The 19,701-nt window shown below is 25.5% G+C and overlaps 1 protein-coding gene and 1 long non-coding RNA gene across 5 annotated transcripts in view; one reads left to right on the top strand and one right to left on the bottom strand.

Annotated features, from left to right (window-relative positions):
* Window positions 1-16,212, top strand: part of LOC122848728 (dipeptidase 1) — a 34,456-nt gene extending 18,244 nt beyond the window's left edge. For 3 of the 4 annotated variants that reach the window (XM_044146991.1, XM_044146992.1, XM_044146993.1), the window contains exons 7-11: window positions 1,066-1,242; window positions 1,394-1,478; window positions 2,447-2,522; window positions 12,157-12,292; window positions 15,737-16,039. In XM_044146991.1, coding sequence (XP_044002926.1) covers window positions 1,066-1,242; window positions 1,394-1,478; window positions 2,447-2,522; window positions 12,157-12,292; window positions 15,737-15,856 — 594 coding nt within the window. In that variant the 3' untranslated portion in view covers window positions 15,857-16,039. Of the gene's footprint in view, window positions 1-1,065; window positions 1,243-1,393; window positions 1,479-2,446; window positions 2,523-12,156; window positions 12,293-15,736 lie in introns of all 4 variants that reach the window. The other variant, XM_044146990.1, reaches the window with a different exon arrangement.
* The window catches only part of LOC122848730, a 39,399-nt gene extending 20,086 nt beyond the window's left edge, over window positions 1-19,313 (bottom strand). The window contains exons 1-2 of the long non-coding RNA XR_006373481.1: window positions 19,058-19,313; window positions 18,635-18,711 (exon numbers count right to left, since the gene is read on the bottom strand). This is a non-coding gene — a long non-coding RNA (uncharacterized LOC122848730). The remainder of the gene's footprint in view (window positions 1-18,634; window positions 18,712-19,057) is intronic.
* Between the last annotated feature and the right edge of the window lie 388 nt (window positions 19,314-19,701).

Genomic DNA, 19,701 nt, shown 5'->3' with positions numbered 1-19,701 from the left:
CAAATTGATAAAATAAATGTACTGATGAGATTTTTTTTATCATTAAAATTTCACAGGGATAAAAAGTGGGTATTCTATTGATAAATATTATAAAGAAAAATGTTTCTTTTTCATATTTAATTTTTTATTATAATCCAAACGTAAATTTCTATCAACAGAATAATGAATGATTAATTATTAATTTTTTTTTTTTTTTTTAATCTATTAATTTACGTACTGTAAAATGACGTCTGACTATTCATTGACATTTTTCACTGCATGTTTCTTTTTATTTAAAATTGCAAGAAAAAAAAAAAAGATACTTGAAAATTTGATTTAAAAATGGAAAGGCAATTTTCAACACAGATTGACATGAAAATTCAAACTTTTTATTTTTTTTTTAATTTTTAAATTCTAAAGTAATATCATGAGATTCGTTTGTATTCAGCATGTGAATTGTTGTAAAAAGAATAGGCTGATCTCGCACGGCAAAGCAGCTAGGGCAATAAGTGTCAGTAACTTTAACGTGGGTCTTTTTCCATGTATTTTTTATTTTCATTCTTTTTTTTTTTTTTCATTTTTTATTATTATTTATTTATTCTCAGCTCAGCTGCTTCAAAAAGTCTTTTACTTCCAGATTCACCCTTGAATACTGATTATCATTGTTTCATTTAAAATAAAGAGAGCACTGCTATTGCATATATTTACTTGCATGCAATATTAATCGAAAAAAAAAAAAAAAACAAAAACAAAACAAATAAAATCAGATTGTAAAGTCTTTTACGTTATATCCGCAGCAGATTTTTATTTGGAAATTTTTATATCTAAAAACATTTTTTCTTTTACCTTGTATATATACTTTTTATTTATTTTTTTTTTATTTTTTGTTTGTCAAACTTGCTGAAATTCTTTTTTCAATTGAATTCAATAGAAATCATGTTTATCAGAGCAAACGTAACAGCTCAAATTCTATACATCTGTCCAAAATTTCCACTCTTTAAAAGAAGTAACAATATAGAATTTGCTGTTACCACCACAAAATTAATTTCATATATTTATTTATATTTTCTTTTTTTTTTTCAACAGAGTATAGTGCTGGAAATGAATAGGCTGGGAATGATGGTGGACCTATCACATGTGTCTGTGCCAACAATGCTAGATGCCATGGGTATTTCACGAGCACCAGTTATCTTTAGTCATAGTAGTGCTCATGCACTTTGCAATTCATCGCGAAATGTGCCTGATCATGCACTTCGATTATTGGTAAAAATAATAATAATATATTTTATTATTTATTAATTATTATAATAAAAAATTCACAGCTGACTCACTATGTTATTAAATTGATATTTCACATCATTCAATTAATGATGTATATATTTTTTTAATATAAAAATTTTATGAATTTATTTAGGCAACATCTGGTGGTATTGTCATGATTTCATTTTATCCACATTTTATAAGCTGTAGTGGAAGATCTACACTACAAGACGTTGCCGGTAAGTTAATTCACGAAGAGAAAATTTTTTTTTTTTTTTTTTTTTTTCTTTATGTAATTACGTGGAACTTGCGTAATGTCGAAACGTAATGTCATTGCCGTATTTTTTACGAGCTTTCAACTTAAATTTAAAAGAAATATTTAAGAAAATTTTCTTAACAACAACAACGTGATTGGCATTATTTTTTCAACATTATGAAAAATCCCACATAATTATAAAAGCCAATTTTTTCTTGTATATAATAAAAAAGAAAAAAAACAAAATGCAAATAGATTTTTTTTTTCTCATGGTAGTTAAATGATAATAGTATTAAATTTTATATGATAAATATTAAAACGTTCTTTTTTATATATATAATTATAACAATTTAAGACTGGCTTTAGTTATATATTAATGACGATGCAAAGTTTATTATTATGATATAGAGCTTACAGCTGCGTCATCCAACTATACATACAACTTTCTTGACATCTCTTCATATTCTTCTCTTTTACAATAGCTTAAATTTTCAGTGATATCACGTATTATGCATGAACAATTTACACTCGATTATTGCATGCCAGTTACAGCTATATATATTTCTGTAAAGCTCATGAAAATATAAGAGCAAAAATACCCGGAAGCTTCAAAAAAAAAAAAATATATATATGAGTAAAAATATATGCCAACTCGAGACGCACTCTAATGTGTTTATTAAATTTTTTTAAAACAAAAAAGAAAAAATAATAATAAGCAGTAATGATATTTTTTAAATGAAACGATTGTGATTATTAAAAAGTACATTGAAAATTTTATAGTTTCTGTTGATGCAATCGGATAACCTGCATGTTTGAACCCATGCATAATATACTATCAATGTAGGATTATTCATACATGTATATAAATGTATCAGTGATATCGATATTAATATATACATGTATATACAAGAACGTTTATTTATACCAATCATTTTCGATTTCATGTTTCAGCGCATATCAATCATGTGCGAAAGGTCGCCGGAATCGACCACGTTGGCATTGGAGCTGGATACGATGGAATCAATTTGTAAGTACCCGAGTGGAAATTTCAGTCCGATTCGGATCCAGGACGGATCCGGTTTACCTGATTACAAATCCGAATCGGATCAGGCTGGCCGGATCCGATTCGGACTGAAAATGTAACGCCGGCTAGACTCCGAATCGGATCCGGTGAACCGGATTCGGTTACAATAAGGACACCGTGGCTAAATCGGATACCAAATTATGTATCCGAAATTACATTTAAATCGGATCCGATTTTACATCCAAAACGGATCCGATTTTACATCTAAAACGGATCCGATTTTACATCTAAAACGGATCCGATTTTACATCCAAATCGGATCCGATTTTATATTTAAACCGGATCCGAATTTTGTTTTAAAAAAATTTTTGATTTAAAAAAAAAAATATTTGCTTTTTCAATTATTTTTAACAATCATTATAACAATATTTTTATCTTAAATTCAACCTAAACTAAACTAAAATTCCGGATTTTGCGGGGATCGATCTCGGGGCTATTCTGTTCAAAGTCGGCAACTCTATCCTATGACCACGGCGGCGTACGTGGAATCCATAAAATCAAGTCCTTTAAGTGTAGAAAGTTATTTCAAAATTACAATAGAAAACTTGATATGATTAATACTATATATATGCAACAATGTATTTATTATTATCAAATAAAATGACATTCTGAAATAAATACTTCTAAGTTGGATCCGTTTCATCAGGGAAACCGGATCCGGCTTACCTAGCAAACCTGACCGATCCGGTAGCACGACAAAAAACTTCAATTAAAGTCCGGCATTCCGGATCCGATTCGGATCAGGATAGAGTAAGGAAAACCGGATCCGGTTAGCCTTAGCCAAACCTGACTAAACCCGGAGATAACTTTGAAAAAAAAAATAAGGTCCGATTAAAGTCCGACATTCCGGATCCGATTCGGATCAGGATAGAGTAAGGAAAACCAGATCCGGTTAGCCTTAGCCAAACCTGACCGAACCCGGAGATAACTTTGAAAAGAAAAAATAAGGTCCGATTAAAGTCCGGCAATCTGGATCCGATTCAAATCAGGAAAGAGTAAGGAAAGCCGGATCTGGTTAGCCTTAGCCATAACGGATCCGAAAAGGGTCAGGAAACCCGGATCCGGATTACCTTAGCCATACTGGATCCGATTCGGATCAGGATCCGGCCAAGCCGGATTCAATTTCCACTCGGGTAAATCGTGAAACGTTTTTAGCTATACGCAAAATTTGTTCATCCAAATTATTTACTAGCACTGTAAAAATATTACTATCGGTTGTGTAAAAAGCGTTTATTTTGTTGGAGGTCAATTTTTATTTCCGACTAAATAATTTTTGCAAAAAATAACTTTTTTAAAATTATTCTAAAAAAAAAAACACTCACGGAATGACTTTAATTAAATGCTATTCCGATATTGGAAAAATAATCTCACAAAATTTCCAGGTAGTTTAATTATAATATTTTTTAAATATTAGAAAAAAAATATCATGAAATTTTTTTAATTATTTATAGGTATTTTGAAGAGAAAAAAAAATAATGAATAAATACTGTATTTTGTGGAAATGTCGCTCAAAATAATTTTGTCAATTTGTTTTTCTAAAAAGCTTTTTCATGGTGCGATGAATTTAATTATTAAAACAATAATCCTATAAAATTTTTAACGAACAAAAGTCTGTCATAGCTGTCGGAAATGAATGATCGGAACTTATAAATGAAAGCCTAAGTGACACGATATAAGCCGGAAACAAAGGGAGCTCTATAGTGTGCAGATATATGTACAAAAAACAAAAAACAAATCAACACACAATGGTCTAAATAAACAGTGATTTATGCGCATGTATTTAAATGTGGATAATTTTATTTTTTTTTATTTTTTCTTTTGAACTTATTAATGTAATGTATATCTATATATAAAAACTGTAAAGAAACGGGATGTAGACAGAGGTCGACGTATACCTTTGATATAACAACCATACTCGCTGCTTTTAAACTACAAAATTAATTAAATATTTCATCCAAGTTTTCAGATATAAATTTTCTAAATAATATTTCACAAAAATTTACCATAAATTCTGATATATATTTAAAAAAAATTTTATTTATAAATTTAAAATAAAGTTTTTCAATAGTAAGTTATATAAAACAGTTTATTGATTCACGTTTTTTAAAATAAATGTAAAAGTATTTTTAAAATCTGCTTAACTATTCAACGTTATCTAAAAAAAATATATGAATAAATTTTTTTATAGATTTGGCAAATGAAAAATAATTATAATTCTTCATTTAGGCTCTATTCAAATTTTATGTTTTTCTTTCTAAGAATTGCATTTAATATTTTTCTATATAAAAAAAAAAATGAAAACATTTTGAAGGATTTTTCTTTCTGTATACTGCACAAAATCACAAATATAAATAAAATAAATATAAAGCTTTTATTTTATAAATTATAATGCTGGCATTTTTTTAAATGTTTTATAATTTTATACTTCTTGCAAATATTTAAAATCGAAATTCAATTAAATGCTGTATGTCATATTCAATCAAAGTGTGTAAAAAAAAAAAAATGCCATTGGTTCATTGTCATGTCAAAAAATGTCTTTGGTTGTGCATAGCATACATCAAGCATTCCATTTAAATACACAAAAAATATACACATGTACGTTGTAAATCTCAAAACGTTTTTCAATTTATTTTATATATTTTTTATTTCATGGTATTCCGTCATGACCTTATACACGCCTCTATATCCGTTCGTTTATTGTCTCTGCAACATTCAAACCCTGTTCCCTATGCTTTTTCTCTTTAAACTTTTTTTTTTTTTTATATACTTTAACGTGATAGAAAAAACAACAAAGTAACAAAAATTTGAATGTATTTTATCCGGCTTCTGTGACTGGATGAAATACACTGATCAACCAAAAACTACTAGCAAGTACAACTGCTATCGAATCAAACATTCATGTCCCAAAAGTGATAGAGGTCAGAGATAAATCAGACAAAAAAATAGCTTCATTGTTTTATTTACTATATTGAAAAAAATTAAAACAATATGAGTGCTATTGAAAAACTTTATGTTATTTAATGAATAAGGTGTAATTTTTTTAAATATAAAAATTAAATTTTATAAATATTATAAATATTATCCTAATATAAAAAGGACAAACATCATCGGTCTTCCGGACATTTGATTGGTCATTGTTTTTTTCTCACTTACTCTCATACAAATTGCTTTCTGTTTGCCTTTTTCTATTATTTTTTTATTTATTTCGTTAGCAACGAAAAAACAACAAAAAAAAGCGAGTAAACAAAATTTTTTTTGATATTTTTGATATTTTTTTTTTAAAAATTCACATATTAAGCTAGCACAACTTTTTTAATAATCATCGGATCTCGATACAATTGAGCTTAAAATTTTGTGCAAATTATGTGTTTTTTATGTGTAAAGAAATAAATTTGAAAGAAAATTTTTTTTTTATTTTTTACATTTTTTTAAAAAATTCAAATATTAATCTAGCACTAACTTTTCAATAATCATCGGATCTCGATGCAATTAGGCAAAATTTTCTTTAAGTACCAACGAATTATGTATTTTATGTGTGGGGCTTAAAATTTTGTGCGAATTATGTGTTTTATGTGTGAAGAAATAAATTTGAAGAAAATTTTTTATTTTTACATTTTAAAAAAATCAAATATTAAGCTAGCACAACTTTTTCAATAATCATCGGATCTCGATGCAATTGGGCTTAAAATTTTTGTGCAGGTATGTGTTTTATATTATTGAAAAATGGATCAAAAACAATTTTTTTTTAAATTCAACATATTTTTTTTTAAAATTGACATATTAAGGTAGCACAACTTTTTCAGTAAACATTCAATCTTGATGTTATTAGACTAAAAATTACGTGTGAATTATGTGTGATTTATGTGTAAATAAATAAATTAAAAAAATTTTCCGTCAATTTATTTATTCTTTTTTTTTTTTATGATAATACTTGTGTTTATAAAATCAATGAACAATGAACCTTTTAGAAGGTATAGATACAGGCGCCAATGTCCTCGTTTATAGAAAAGTTATAACAAAATTTTAAAACTACAGTCGTCTCTCACTGCTATACACTCATAATTATTTTATATCAATAATATTAATGATCAAATATTTTCTGTATTTTTATTTAATTTTTCATATTTTTTTTTTTCAACCCGGGGAGAGAGAGATAAATGAGTTATATATGAACGACATAGATCTCACGTTGGAAATTCGTGTGGAAGAAATAAGTTGAACTAGCACTTTGCGATATTTTTCTATTTCTTCATCTATCAAGCTTTATATACACGCTTCAATTTTCTCACCGTTTGTTTTCACAGGAAAAAATAAAATAAATATATCGAAATATGTGGATAGCGTATAAAAATAATCAATTTTTTTCAAAAATAGTTTGATTAAAGTTATATGTATAAAAAATAAAAATGAACAAGATCAAACATTTTTCAAAATGACATTTGTACAGTGTAGTTTTTAAAATAATATTATTATATTATAAAACCAATAACGAATTAAAATAATACCAAAAGTTTTTCATTCATTGTTTGAATATAAATTTTAAAAATTCATGTAAATTTTTAATTTGTTTCTTTAAAGAATTTACTTGATGTAAAAATATATCAAAATTTATTTGCATTATTTTTTTTTTTAACCATTTCAAGAAGACAAAAAAAGTAGTGATAATATTATTATAATTTTTTTTTTATACTTTAATGTTTTCACAGTAATATCTTGAGATAGTATTTTATTGCTGTAATAAAAGAAAAAAATGAGAGAAAAAAAAAAAATAAAGACAGAAAAATTAATAAGTCAAATTTAGATAAAAAATAAAAAAGCTTTTATCGTTTTTATTTATTTATATATTCTGAATGCTTATCTTGTTCAATATATTATTTGCGTTAGGTTATCTCTATACTAGACGTCGTAATAATTTAATAAAAATTTTTCCATTTTTTATAGCAACTTGAGAAAATCGTATAGGTTACATAGAAGATCTCATAAAATGATATACTCTCGGATATCGTGATCTCTTTAACGCCTTCCTCGAGTTTGCGAATTATGCTGGACTCGTAAAAAAAACAGCTAACAAATGGCAGTTGAAAATTGGAGATAGTGAATTGGACTGAGTGAAGAAAGTTTACAATTTCTAATGATAAAAAGTAATACCATGGTGGTATGATGTGGTTTTTTAAATTAACCTTATCAAGCACTGAGTATGAGACTCAACTAGGTGGAAATATCATTACTTTCAGAATTTAAATTAATAATAATAATGTCAAAAAAAAAAAATATAATCAGGTATAAATTTATATAGACCAATAATATAATATACACTATGATCATTGTGGCTTTAAACAACTGATTGAATTGCAAACCACAACCACTCTCTATACTCATGAGTTGCAATCATAATATATATAATAGTTCGCAATAATATATCATTTTCATGTCGTAATAATCAATTTATAATTAAATTTTTTTTACACAAATAATGTATAATTAATTATTGATAATCTTAATTGAAAAATTTTCTAAAAATTCAATCAACCAAGTGCTTTTTAATTATCACACAGTACATCATTAAAATTTTTCTTCTCAAAATAAATCAGAATAAATATATCGATCATACTTTTATCACATTGATGATGCTAATAAATTAAATAAAAAAAAAAAAAATATATAAATTAATCGATGAGTTCAAATTGACGTCAAAAATAAATTAATTCATTGAATTTTCCAATCAGGCATACTTTATTTCCCCCAGTTAACCTCAATTCGAAAAAATATAGAAAAAAAAAATAAATTCATTTAATCATTGGAGGAAAAAAAAAAAAAAAAGATTTCTTCATATAATTTGTCATAAATTATTGTATAAAAACAATAATTCATTAAGAAATAAAATAACATTAATTAAATAAATATCAGAACAATGTGAACAAGTAAATTTACAATACAAAAATAATCATTAAGCATAAAATAAGATTCACTCCCTATGGGCATCATTATCAACAAGAATACATAAATAAAAATGTGCTAACAAAAAAAAATATTAATGGAAATAATAATAGAAAAAAAATATATATAAAAACCACAAAGAATAATAAAGAGATTCACAAAGATATAGAAAAGAACAATTAATGATAATTATTATGACATTAATTACAGTAAGAAAAACAAAAAGGAAAAAAAAAAACAAAAAAAAAGGCACCACGTGAAACATAATCTAAAGTTTCATTTAAATCGTGTACAATGTGTATGTCTATATGTATATGATGAAAAATGAATAGGGTATATTGAGAAGAAGAAAAAAAAAAAGGAGAAGAACTTGTCTAGGGTCAGTGACATTCATTTCAAAAACGTAAACTCCGTCATCGATAAAAAAGAAACTACGAATGACAACAAACATACGAAATAAAATTTTATCTGTAAATAAAATATTGTTATTAACATTTATAATTTATCAGACGATTTTTTCAGATTGTTTTTTTTTATACAGATAAATTTATAAAGACTTTTGAGTACAATAAAGTATATTTAAATGAAAATGATAATTGAGCAATAATAAAAAATATTTGCTGATAGTGTCCTTGAAAAAATATACGAAAAAAAATATAGCAAAACAAAAGATACACATAAGACTTTATAATCGAATGCCGCTTGAATAACATTGTTTAATTTTTTTATTTTAATTCAAAAAAAAAAATATAGGCTGAGTAGGTGTGATGTGAGTGTTTACGAATTGCAAAACAAAAGAGAGAAAAAAAAAATAAAATAACGCCCGGCTCGATATATCCGAGTAAAAAAAAAAAGTCAAAATTATTTTATAAAAAATATTATAATTATGATATATATAAAAAATAAAATAACGCACTTTAGTTGTAGACAGATGAAAATATTTTTAGCAGCCAACAAATTGCATCATTGGAATTCTTGATATACTCCAAAAAAAAAAAAAAAAAAATTAAAACTAATATTGTTTGTTATACTTTTCACTATATTGTCACGTGATTGTCACACACAATATTGCGGCCACCATGATTTTTTTTTTTTTTTCTATCTTCACTGGGGGTAAAGGTAAAATGGCAAATTGGCAATGACGAAAAAAATGCCAAAAACGCCGTTTGGCCGCCATTGTTATTAAAAAATAATTAAATAATTAATCTTTATCAAGCCGCTCCGAATTTACAAAAAATATGTTAATCACGACATAATAAATAAAATGAACACAGAAAATTTGCAATAACTATCTGTGTATTATGTAAATATTCAAACAAAATTTTAACGCTCCAAAAAAATAATGTTCATTTTTTTTTCCACAATTACCGATAATTTTATATTTATTTCACTAAAATTTTTCGGTAAATAATAACGTATTTTATTCCGTTTACACGATTAGATTAATATTTTAATTTTATAATTAATATTTATTTATAATTACTCACGGAGCGATGCATCCCCGCGCGTAACCGAGCTATGTATAACACTGATCAAGGTCAAGATGTTTTTTATTTTCTCACAAGGGCCCGAGGACACCCGAACATTAGGGGGAGAGAGAAAAAAAAAAAACATCAAGACAATTTCAAAACAAAATAAATATACCTACCTAAGTAAATATAAAATTAATAAATTAAAAATTAAAAATAATTTTTGAAATATGACTCGATATATTTAATAATAATTATTATATAAATATTTATAATTTATAAAAAATTAATAAAGATGGCGGCAAGTTGGCTATTTTTTTTTTTTTTTTTACACAGCCATGTTTTCTCTCTCACTCTTTGAAGAAAAAAAAAAAATAATTTGCCAAGACAAAAAAGTAATAAATATATTATAAAAACTCACAGCGATTGTTTATTATTAATTACAATAATGTATAATATTGTTCACTGTTAAAATTATTCAATTATTTTATATTTATAATTAATTCGTAATTCACTTTTGAGATGTCTAAAGTTGGTGAGTATCATACTGCACCCCGCGCTTCCCATAGTACGCAAATCCTCGACCCCCCACAACTTATACTTTTTTTTTTTTTTTTCTTGGAGAGAGAGAAATCATGGCGGTAAAAAAAAAAAACCAAGATGCCGCCATCTTTATCAATCATTTAAATATTAATATTTATAAAATTATTATTAATGAATATATCAAGTCCTATCTCAAAAATTTTTATTTATTTTTTATATTTATTAATTTTATATTTACTAATTAACGTATATATTTTTTTTTTCGAAATTGTCTTGATGTTTTTTTTTTTTTCTCTCCCCCGGATCTTGTATTATTTGGGCGCCGTGGCGTTTAATTGTGTAATGTTGACTCGGTTACGCGCGGAGGTGGATCGAGGGTATATTGAGAAAAAGAAAAAGAAGAACACGAAGTGTGTTCATACTGGATGATAATGCTTGTGTCGTTGCAATACCAGAACACTATATATATGGACCAAGTAATATGAATTTTAATCTCACGTAAAAGCTTATTGGCTCATACTGCTCATCTACATTTACCACCCCTTTCATGCCTGTTACAGCATCATGCCTTTACATACCATATACGCAGTATGTCTACCACAATATTACTATATACCCATAACATATACCCTTGTGTGGTTTTTGATCCTTCAACACTTTGTCTTTTTTTATCAAAATTAAAATTTAATTAATTATTTTAAAAAAAGAATATTAAAATTTAGATATATTTAAATTTACTAATTTAATTGTATTATTAATATTAAATATTATTTTACATATTATTTTTGTATAAATTTTAATATAGTTTAGTTCATTAATTATGAATAGATGTAGATATTGAAAGGAAACTTATACATACAGATGAACAATAGCAAAATAGAGATATACTTTGTTTGAGGATCAGTGAATTCTATTGGAGTCTTGAAATTCTAAAATTTACTATTACTATAGATTACTATTGGTAAAGTTTAAGAAAAGCTATTGTACAATGGTATATGTATATATAACAACAATGAAAATGCAATTCGTGTTCACCATAGAACACCGATACCTACGCAATTGTTAAGTTGTACTACTCCAAAAGATAACATGACTATACACAAAAGGTTTTTCAAAGAGATGGGTGTGACAAAGTTTTGATAAAGGAAGCTTAGTATATATATGTTAACTTGGAAAATCGACAATTGCCTATGATAAAATGTATATTATATAATTCAATACAAATGCGATCATTGTAAAACTACAAAATGATCGATAAACCCATGTACAAAGAAAAAAAAAAAAAAAACAAGAGAATACTTGACATAACTAAAATTTTCGAGTACGCGCAATGGATAAGTACTACAATGTACAAATCTGTCTGCAAATGTCGATTAAGTACTGCCAATTATACATTCAATGTATTGAATTTTCATTGAATTATGCTTATTACAATTGTTGAACAAATATATGATATTATCACAATTATAATTATTGTTTGTGTTATTGTTTAAGTAACGACTCGGACCAGAATTAGATTTATATATATTTGGAATCTTTTATATTCGGAAAAAAAGATAAATCTAAGAGAAAAAAAAAAGATGCTTTATCAGTCGGTCTATTCATTATTTTTATCTCTTTCATTTCAGAACACCGACTGGTCTGGAGGATGTCAGTAAGTATCCAGAACTGTTTGCTGAGCTTCTGACGAAAGGCTGGTCAGAGAAAGACATTCAAAAACTTGCTGGACTAAATCTAATTCGTGTGTTCAAATCAGTCGAGCAGGTAAAATTCAATAGTTTAAATTTAATTTCATTAATTTTATAAAATTTTTTTTTTTTTTTTTTTTCATTTCAATTTGTAGCTATTAAATTTGATGAAAAAAAAAAGTAAATTAAATTAAATAAAAAACTCGTTCATCTTAGAGAATAAAATAAATGACAATAGAATAGTGAATTGAATAAGGTCTGAGTTTAACAGAGTGAAATGAAAGGTATATAATATAGATATATAATACTTTGTATATCGCAGGACAAAAGTTCAACTCTCGGCACACGACTCAAAAAATAAAAAACGATAAGAATCATGTATCTTTAAGTTGAATACAAAAAAAAAACTCAAGGGCCAAAGGTCACTTTGTAATATTAATGTTGGACTATTGCCAATATCTATAGGTAATCAAACAGATGTCTTAAAAATATTTATTATATCGATAAACTGTCATTATGTTTTTTTTTTTGTTATCAAAGTTATCAATAATTTGTAAATATAAAAAAAATTATTATAGCATGTTTTAAAAAGATAAACTATGTATACAAAGTTGCTCTATTATTATTTTGATTTATTTTTCATAAGATGTATCAGTTGGGCTCTTATATAGCTTACCAAATAACGTATCAAATAATTCACGACAATAAAGAGGGCGAGGGCAAAAAAGAGAGGGATAAAAAAAAGCACAGAGATTTAGCTTGCGTATGTTTTTCCCAAATGTAAAATCGATTTACTATTAGGTGCCAACACTTGTCCACGAAAGATAATATACACAAAGATATATAAGCTTTAAAAAATATTAAAAAATATATTTAAAAAAAAAAGAATGTAATTTATTTTTGTGCCAAGTTCTTTGTTAAATGTAATGTCTTGGTTTGACAGATTGTACAAGCACAACTATTGAAATCTTTTATGTTAAGAATAAATGTATATTGATCAGTTTTATTATTAAAATAAAAAAAGAAAAAATAAAATAATTGATCATGTCATGAATCGATTAAGTTAAAATAGGGAATTGTAAAATGGCTTTCAATCAATTGCACGTAGACATGAAATGATGAATAATAATTTTAAAAATACAAAAAAATTAACTAACATTAGATACGCTTGAAAGAATAGGTTAATTCATCTCAGTCTCTCATGATGCAAGTAATTATAGAATGACTGACTGCACATTACTTACTTCCGTAAAGAGTCATGGGTTTCACCTTTGACTTTCCACCTGGTAAAACTCTCAGTCAGGCAAAAGAGTCTTGAAATTTTGGCTGAGTTTGGTATAGCTATACACAAATTACTTGGTGTATTTATAACATTCGTTGCCGAAATAATTATAGTTACGAGACGACGATGTGCACAACGTATTCAAATAAAAGCAAAAGAATTTTTTAGTAAAACACCTCTGGAAAAGCTAAAAGATCTTGTAATGAATATGTACTTAGCATTGGCAAATAAATATTAAAATTTAAAAATAAAAATGCTTGGAATAAAAAAAAAAAAAAGTAAATAAAAAATTCAAGATATTAAAATCTTTTCAATTAGAATTTTCCATTTATTCACTCAACTGCTTTTATTTGATCATTGTTAAAATATATATGCTCGAATAACTCGATTTCAATCCATTAGCAATTATTGCATCGTCATTCGGCAATTATACTTTGTTGTTTATAGTTATTTAATATTAATTTATCAGTCAATTTAATTAACTAGAACTAATTGAAAATTGATACAGTAATACATCAAATTTCTTTTTAAAAAATTAACTAATTAATTTTTATTTATTTAAATTATTTGATTGTTATTAGGACAAATTATTATCTCACGTTAAATTAAATTTTATGTATTTTTATTTGAAATAATTTTCAAGTTTTTGTTTCAATTAAAAATTAAAATTTCAACCATGAAATAATATATATTTTATTTCAATGGATAATTATTTTTTTGAATTATGTAAAATTTATTACTGAACTCAAAATAATTTTTCAATTTACGTGGTTTTTTTTTGTCATGAAATATATTTTTCTCGGTTTTTCTCTTGACCTATAAACAATAATTATATCAACTTTATACAGACTTAGATGTCATCATCCGTATATTTTAACAAATGCCTGAACGTAAAAAGAAAAACCCATATGTTTTATAATATAATAAAGCACCTCTTCAGTTTTGACTTACTCTGATGCTATATGAATAAAACTTTTCATTAAAAAAATGTAAACTACAATAGAAAAATATAAATTATATTTATATAATATACATGTACAACTAGAAAATACAATTTTACGCATTTTTATTCTTTTGATTGTGTCTGGAAAATATCAGTCAGAATTTCTATCGTATACACTGTAAAAAAAAAAATAAAAAAACTTTTTGAAAAAAGAGGAAACTAAAGTCTACGACAACGTAAAATGACACAATGCGTTTTTTGCGCAAGGATTTGATTAGAGCCCGCGGTTTATACGTCACCAGCTCATTTCCTCTTTGGAACCATTCCCCGTTTTTCTCTTCTTTCGTCTTTTCCGACTCACTGTCAACATGCTCGCACATAGTTTATTCCTACCTACATATATATATCTACTTTTTTATCACCTTTTACCGTCGCTCTTTCACAACTTTTTCCCATCACTCAGCCATCAGCCAGTGTGTCCGGAATTCATTTAATTGGAAACCAGATCAACGCTGAAACTGTTTGTGCTTTGTTCAGTGATCTGAATAAAAATTCGACCCGAATGACGTCCATCTCAATCTACTAATGCTTTTACTATTTTTATATATCGTACTGATTTTCTTTTTTTTTTTTTTTTTTATCCGGTAAGCCCCAAAATCTCACTAACGAGTCCGAGAATTAGATTACAGACATCAATTGTCCAAGTAATTGTTTATATGCAAATATATAAATCATTCTTTTAAAATTAAAATACCTTTATTTATTTTAAATTTAGTAAAACAAATAATGCTGTATTTGAGTAATATAATTTACGACTTACGATAATATATTATTGAAAAATAAATATTTAACGTAGTGCATATAAGTTAAATAATAAATAGTAAAATTTATCTTATTTACATGGGAAAAATATAACGACATCGTGGGTAAATAGATTCATTTAAAAACAACAAAAATATTACCCGAATAAAAAAATTTTTTACCGTGACAAAAAAACTGTTGAATGTATAAATAAATAAAATTAATTTTTCAGTAAATATCTTTGTAGACACACAAAACCATACCGTTTAATGACTCAAATAATATGATGTACTATTTCTTGAAAATTATTCGAGAAATATTTTGATGATAATAAATGAAGGCAGTTAATTTCCCTTACATTTAATTTAATGCGTGCATCGTTCATGGAGAATTTAATTAATCACTCATTGAAATATTGGATAAACCACAGCAGTGTGGAACGCAACAAAAAAAAAATCAATGCAATTTATCGAAACTTTGTTATTTAATTTCAGGTGAGAGACAGAATGGCAGCAGAAGGGATAGAACCATTCAATGATGACATACCAGAAAATGATATTATCGGAAGAGATTACTGTCGTTATAATCTTAGACAACAATTCGCAAAACCCTAAGTGAATTTAATAATTTGTGTAAAAGTGCAATGATTTTTTTCTTTATTATAATTTTCATATTATATATAATAGTGTTTAAATATTTATTAATTTAAAAAAATTACGCTGCAAAATGCACAAATAAATTTTCAATTTTAAAAAATAAAAAAGTGTGTGAAAATAAACAAGAAAAAAAAAAAAAAAAAAACTAAAAATACCAAGTAATTTTATCAAGTGAAAATGAAATAAAATCTATTATAAATGTATATTATGAATCAAAAAAAAAAAAGAAAAAAAAAAAAACCGACATTGTGACAAATGGACCATTGTAATATTCCATGACCAAAAATGTTTGTATAAAAAATATTAATTGTTCATGACAAATTCTTAAAATTTATTTAATACCGATATTTTATTATCTAATTTTTCTTTGACTTTTATATAATAATAATTTTTTTTTTTCATAATTAATCACGTTTATACAACACGTAAGTATTAAATTAAGTTTTTTTTTCTTTTAGACTTGCATAAACCACATAAATATTTCTCAAACCCGACGAGAAAATGAATTCATACAAGAAAAAATAAAATAAAAAAAAAAATAAGGGTATAAAACAAGCACTGGTATATATAAAATAAAGGAAATTAAATTATTACCATCCAGTGCTTTAAAGGAAGAAGTCTTTCTGCAATTTATAAGCCAAGTAAATATTCAAAACATCTCATTTTATAAAGTTAAAATCAAAAGCAGTCAAAAGGATTGCTGGAAAATTGCAATGAAACTATGAAAGCTCCGTTGAGAATTCAATTGAGTAGTTCAAGTGAATCCTAAGTTCAACACTTTTTTCATTTATTTACATTTCAAGTAATTTTTGTATATATATGAAAAATAATTTTTAATTAATCAAATCAATGAAACTATATATTTAAATTTAGTAAATCAGTTTGTATTATTATATCAACAGGGCTTGAGTAAATTAATATTAAATTGATATAAATGAAACTGTATACAAGTCGATTCTTTGGAATTATAGGCAGCACAATTAACACATGATTAACCAGCATTGATTAAATTATATTTATTCGTATCCACTGTGTAATGAACTCATTCACTGAACTGAATGATACAGTTCTTGTTATTTGTAACACAGAAAATACACAGGCATTGTATTATATTCATCAATTCATTGAAATTTATATCGTTTATCTGACAATGCATACAAGCTCGAGAAGCTCATTTTAAACGTGACTAAAATATTAACATTACTTATTTTTAAAGTCTATATATTGCACTCGTGAATACAAATCATTTATTTTATTTTTTTAATTTTGATATTGAATTAAATTAATGAATCATCTTTTTAAAAAATATAAAAATGATTGACACTTTTAACGCCTTTTTATTTAGTAATTAATATCAAACGTGTGAACAGTCAAAATGAAAGGAAAAAAAAATGAATAAAAAAAAAAATGGCAGTTCTTTAACGAGCTCGTTAAAAGTTTTGACGAAACGACACGGTCGTGGGCAATGGTTAAACGTTTTAAAGTTAACCAACTACCCAATATAATCCAAGTGAATTCAGTTTTTAAAACTGAAGAAAAAAAATATGTTCTATTTAATATATATTTTTTTTTTTTAATTCACCGGCTAAAAATGTTTACCAACTAATATTTGATTCAATCAAAAGATGCTTTATGTATATCAAAAAAATAAATAAAATAAAAAAGTATACTTGGCAAATGAATAAATGAAAAAAAAAACTAACGAAAAATATAAATAATTTTTCATTGATACGTGGTCAAAAAGAGTCAGGCAAGTTTGAAAAACTTGACTCCATAAATATCGTCATCTATACCAAGGTGATATTAATATGAACGAGCTAAACGGTGATACTTTATGTGAAACGATAGAAAACATAGTTTATATACACAGCTTGATATAAAATTGTTTGACGATAACAAACTTGCAAAGTGAATTGAATTTTAATTTCACTTGAAAAACACGTGATGAAAGGAAAGAATAAAGAAAAAAAAAAAAACGAACAAACAATGATGATGATAAAAGAAAAAAACTCATTTTGTTTTTGAGAAAATTTATCGTCAAAGTATTGAGAGTTTATTGATTTTTAAAAATATAAAATTCACGTAAAATTTATATCAATAATAAATCCAAAATAATCATGAATCCGAGAGATCAAGTAAATTAATTTTTTTTCCATTTAATAAAAATAAATTATTATTATTATTATCTGGGATAACACGTCACAAAAAATATTAACAAAAGCTAGGTAGTGACAACTAATGAAGCACATGATTAAACGAGTGAAACGACAAAAAGGTCATCATTCTCTTTTAGGATTTTTTTTTATTTTTTATTTTCCTGATGTCACATGTTTACTTTGAGACTTGACAACAGCAAAGGGCAGAAATATTTTTATGCTGGTATGTACTCGCAATTTATTTCTCTTTTTTATTTTAATCATTCTTTTTAAAAAGTATTAAAATACTTTTAATTAACACAAATGAAAAAATAAAAAAAAATAGATAAATAAAAAGTAAAAAGATTCAGAATTAAAAAAATTATTTTAGAGTTTTTTATATTAAAATAATCAAACGCGTTGACGACAACATTTTTCAATTGTATATTGAGATAAGTTTTACCCTTAAAATGTTGGATATTGTTGAGCCTGTACTGACATCAAATAATTGGAGTAATAAAATACGTCTTTAATTGAATATTACTTTACCCAAAATTAAGAATAAAATAAAAAATTATATAAAGAAAAAAATAATACATACATTCACAGTGCAAAAACAGAAAGGGACGTCATGTTTGTTTTGGAACTGCCAATAAGTGTGTGCATGTGTTAGACAAGCTGCAAAAAATAATTGATAATATTAGAAAAAAAATATCAACTCAATTTGTAAAATATTTTTAAACAAACACAATGACTTTAACTAAAATTAGAATATGATAATTTGCATTTATCAAATTAAATTGAAAAATAAAAAAAATATTAATATCCTATAAGCTTCTCATTGTGTGAGTGTATGTGTAAGGGATGCCACTCACACATGCAAATACACAACACACGCATTCAGTTTTTGCAAAAAAAAAAAAACAAAAAAACTCAATCAACTATTAATTAACAATAATTATTTTAAGTAAAATATTAAAAATATAATTAAATTGGAGTTGAAATTAATAAAAAATATATTTACTTGTAAAATAATACGGGAACAGAGTAAATAATAAGGGACAACAGACACAAAAAAATGCTCAACAGGCAGTCCATCCTTGTCATTTTTTGTTATTAAAAATACCAAATTAATCCACTCCAATCGCCAATAATTTATGCATCAAAATGATTGTAGTAATTTTCTCTTTCAGATGAGTACACTTTTAGGATTGACTTGCTCCAAAAAGTATATTAAAATTGACAAAAATTGGAGCGCGTCCCTGTGAGTCCTTCGGCTACGTGCGATATTTGCCATTGTAATGGCCGGCATCAAAATCAACATGGCCGTTAGTTTTTTTTTTTTTTTTTAATTTGCGAATGGCCGAAAAGCGCGCAAATAATTTTGAATGTTTAAAAATAATTTGCATGAAAATTGAAATTAACACATTATGATATATTAAAATAATTAATTAAATAAAATTATTGTAATTTTTAATTTTATTAATAAAATATAAAATAATTTATTCACCTTTTTTTTTTTTCTCAATTTTCAAGAATATTCCAATAACTGAAAAGTTAATTTTTTACTGTAAAAAAAAAAAAAGACAGAAAAATAAATTCTTTAATTTTATCAATTTCCATAGATATTGACAATAAAAAAAAAAAAAAAAATTCAAACAGATACAT

Source organism: Aphidius gifuensis, linkage group LG2 (genome assembly GCF_014905175.1).
Source record: "Aphidius gifuensis isolate YNYX2018 linkage group LG2, ASM1490517v1, whole genome shotgun sequence".
Lineage (NCBI taxonomy): Eukaryota > Metazoa > Arthropoda > Insecta > Hymenoptera > Braconidae > Aphidius > Aphidius gifuensis.
This window is presented reverse-complemented; position numbering and strand designations above follow the sequence as displayed.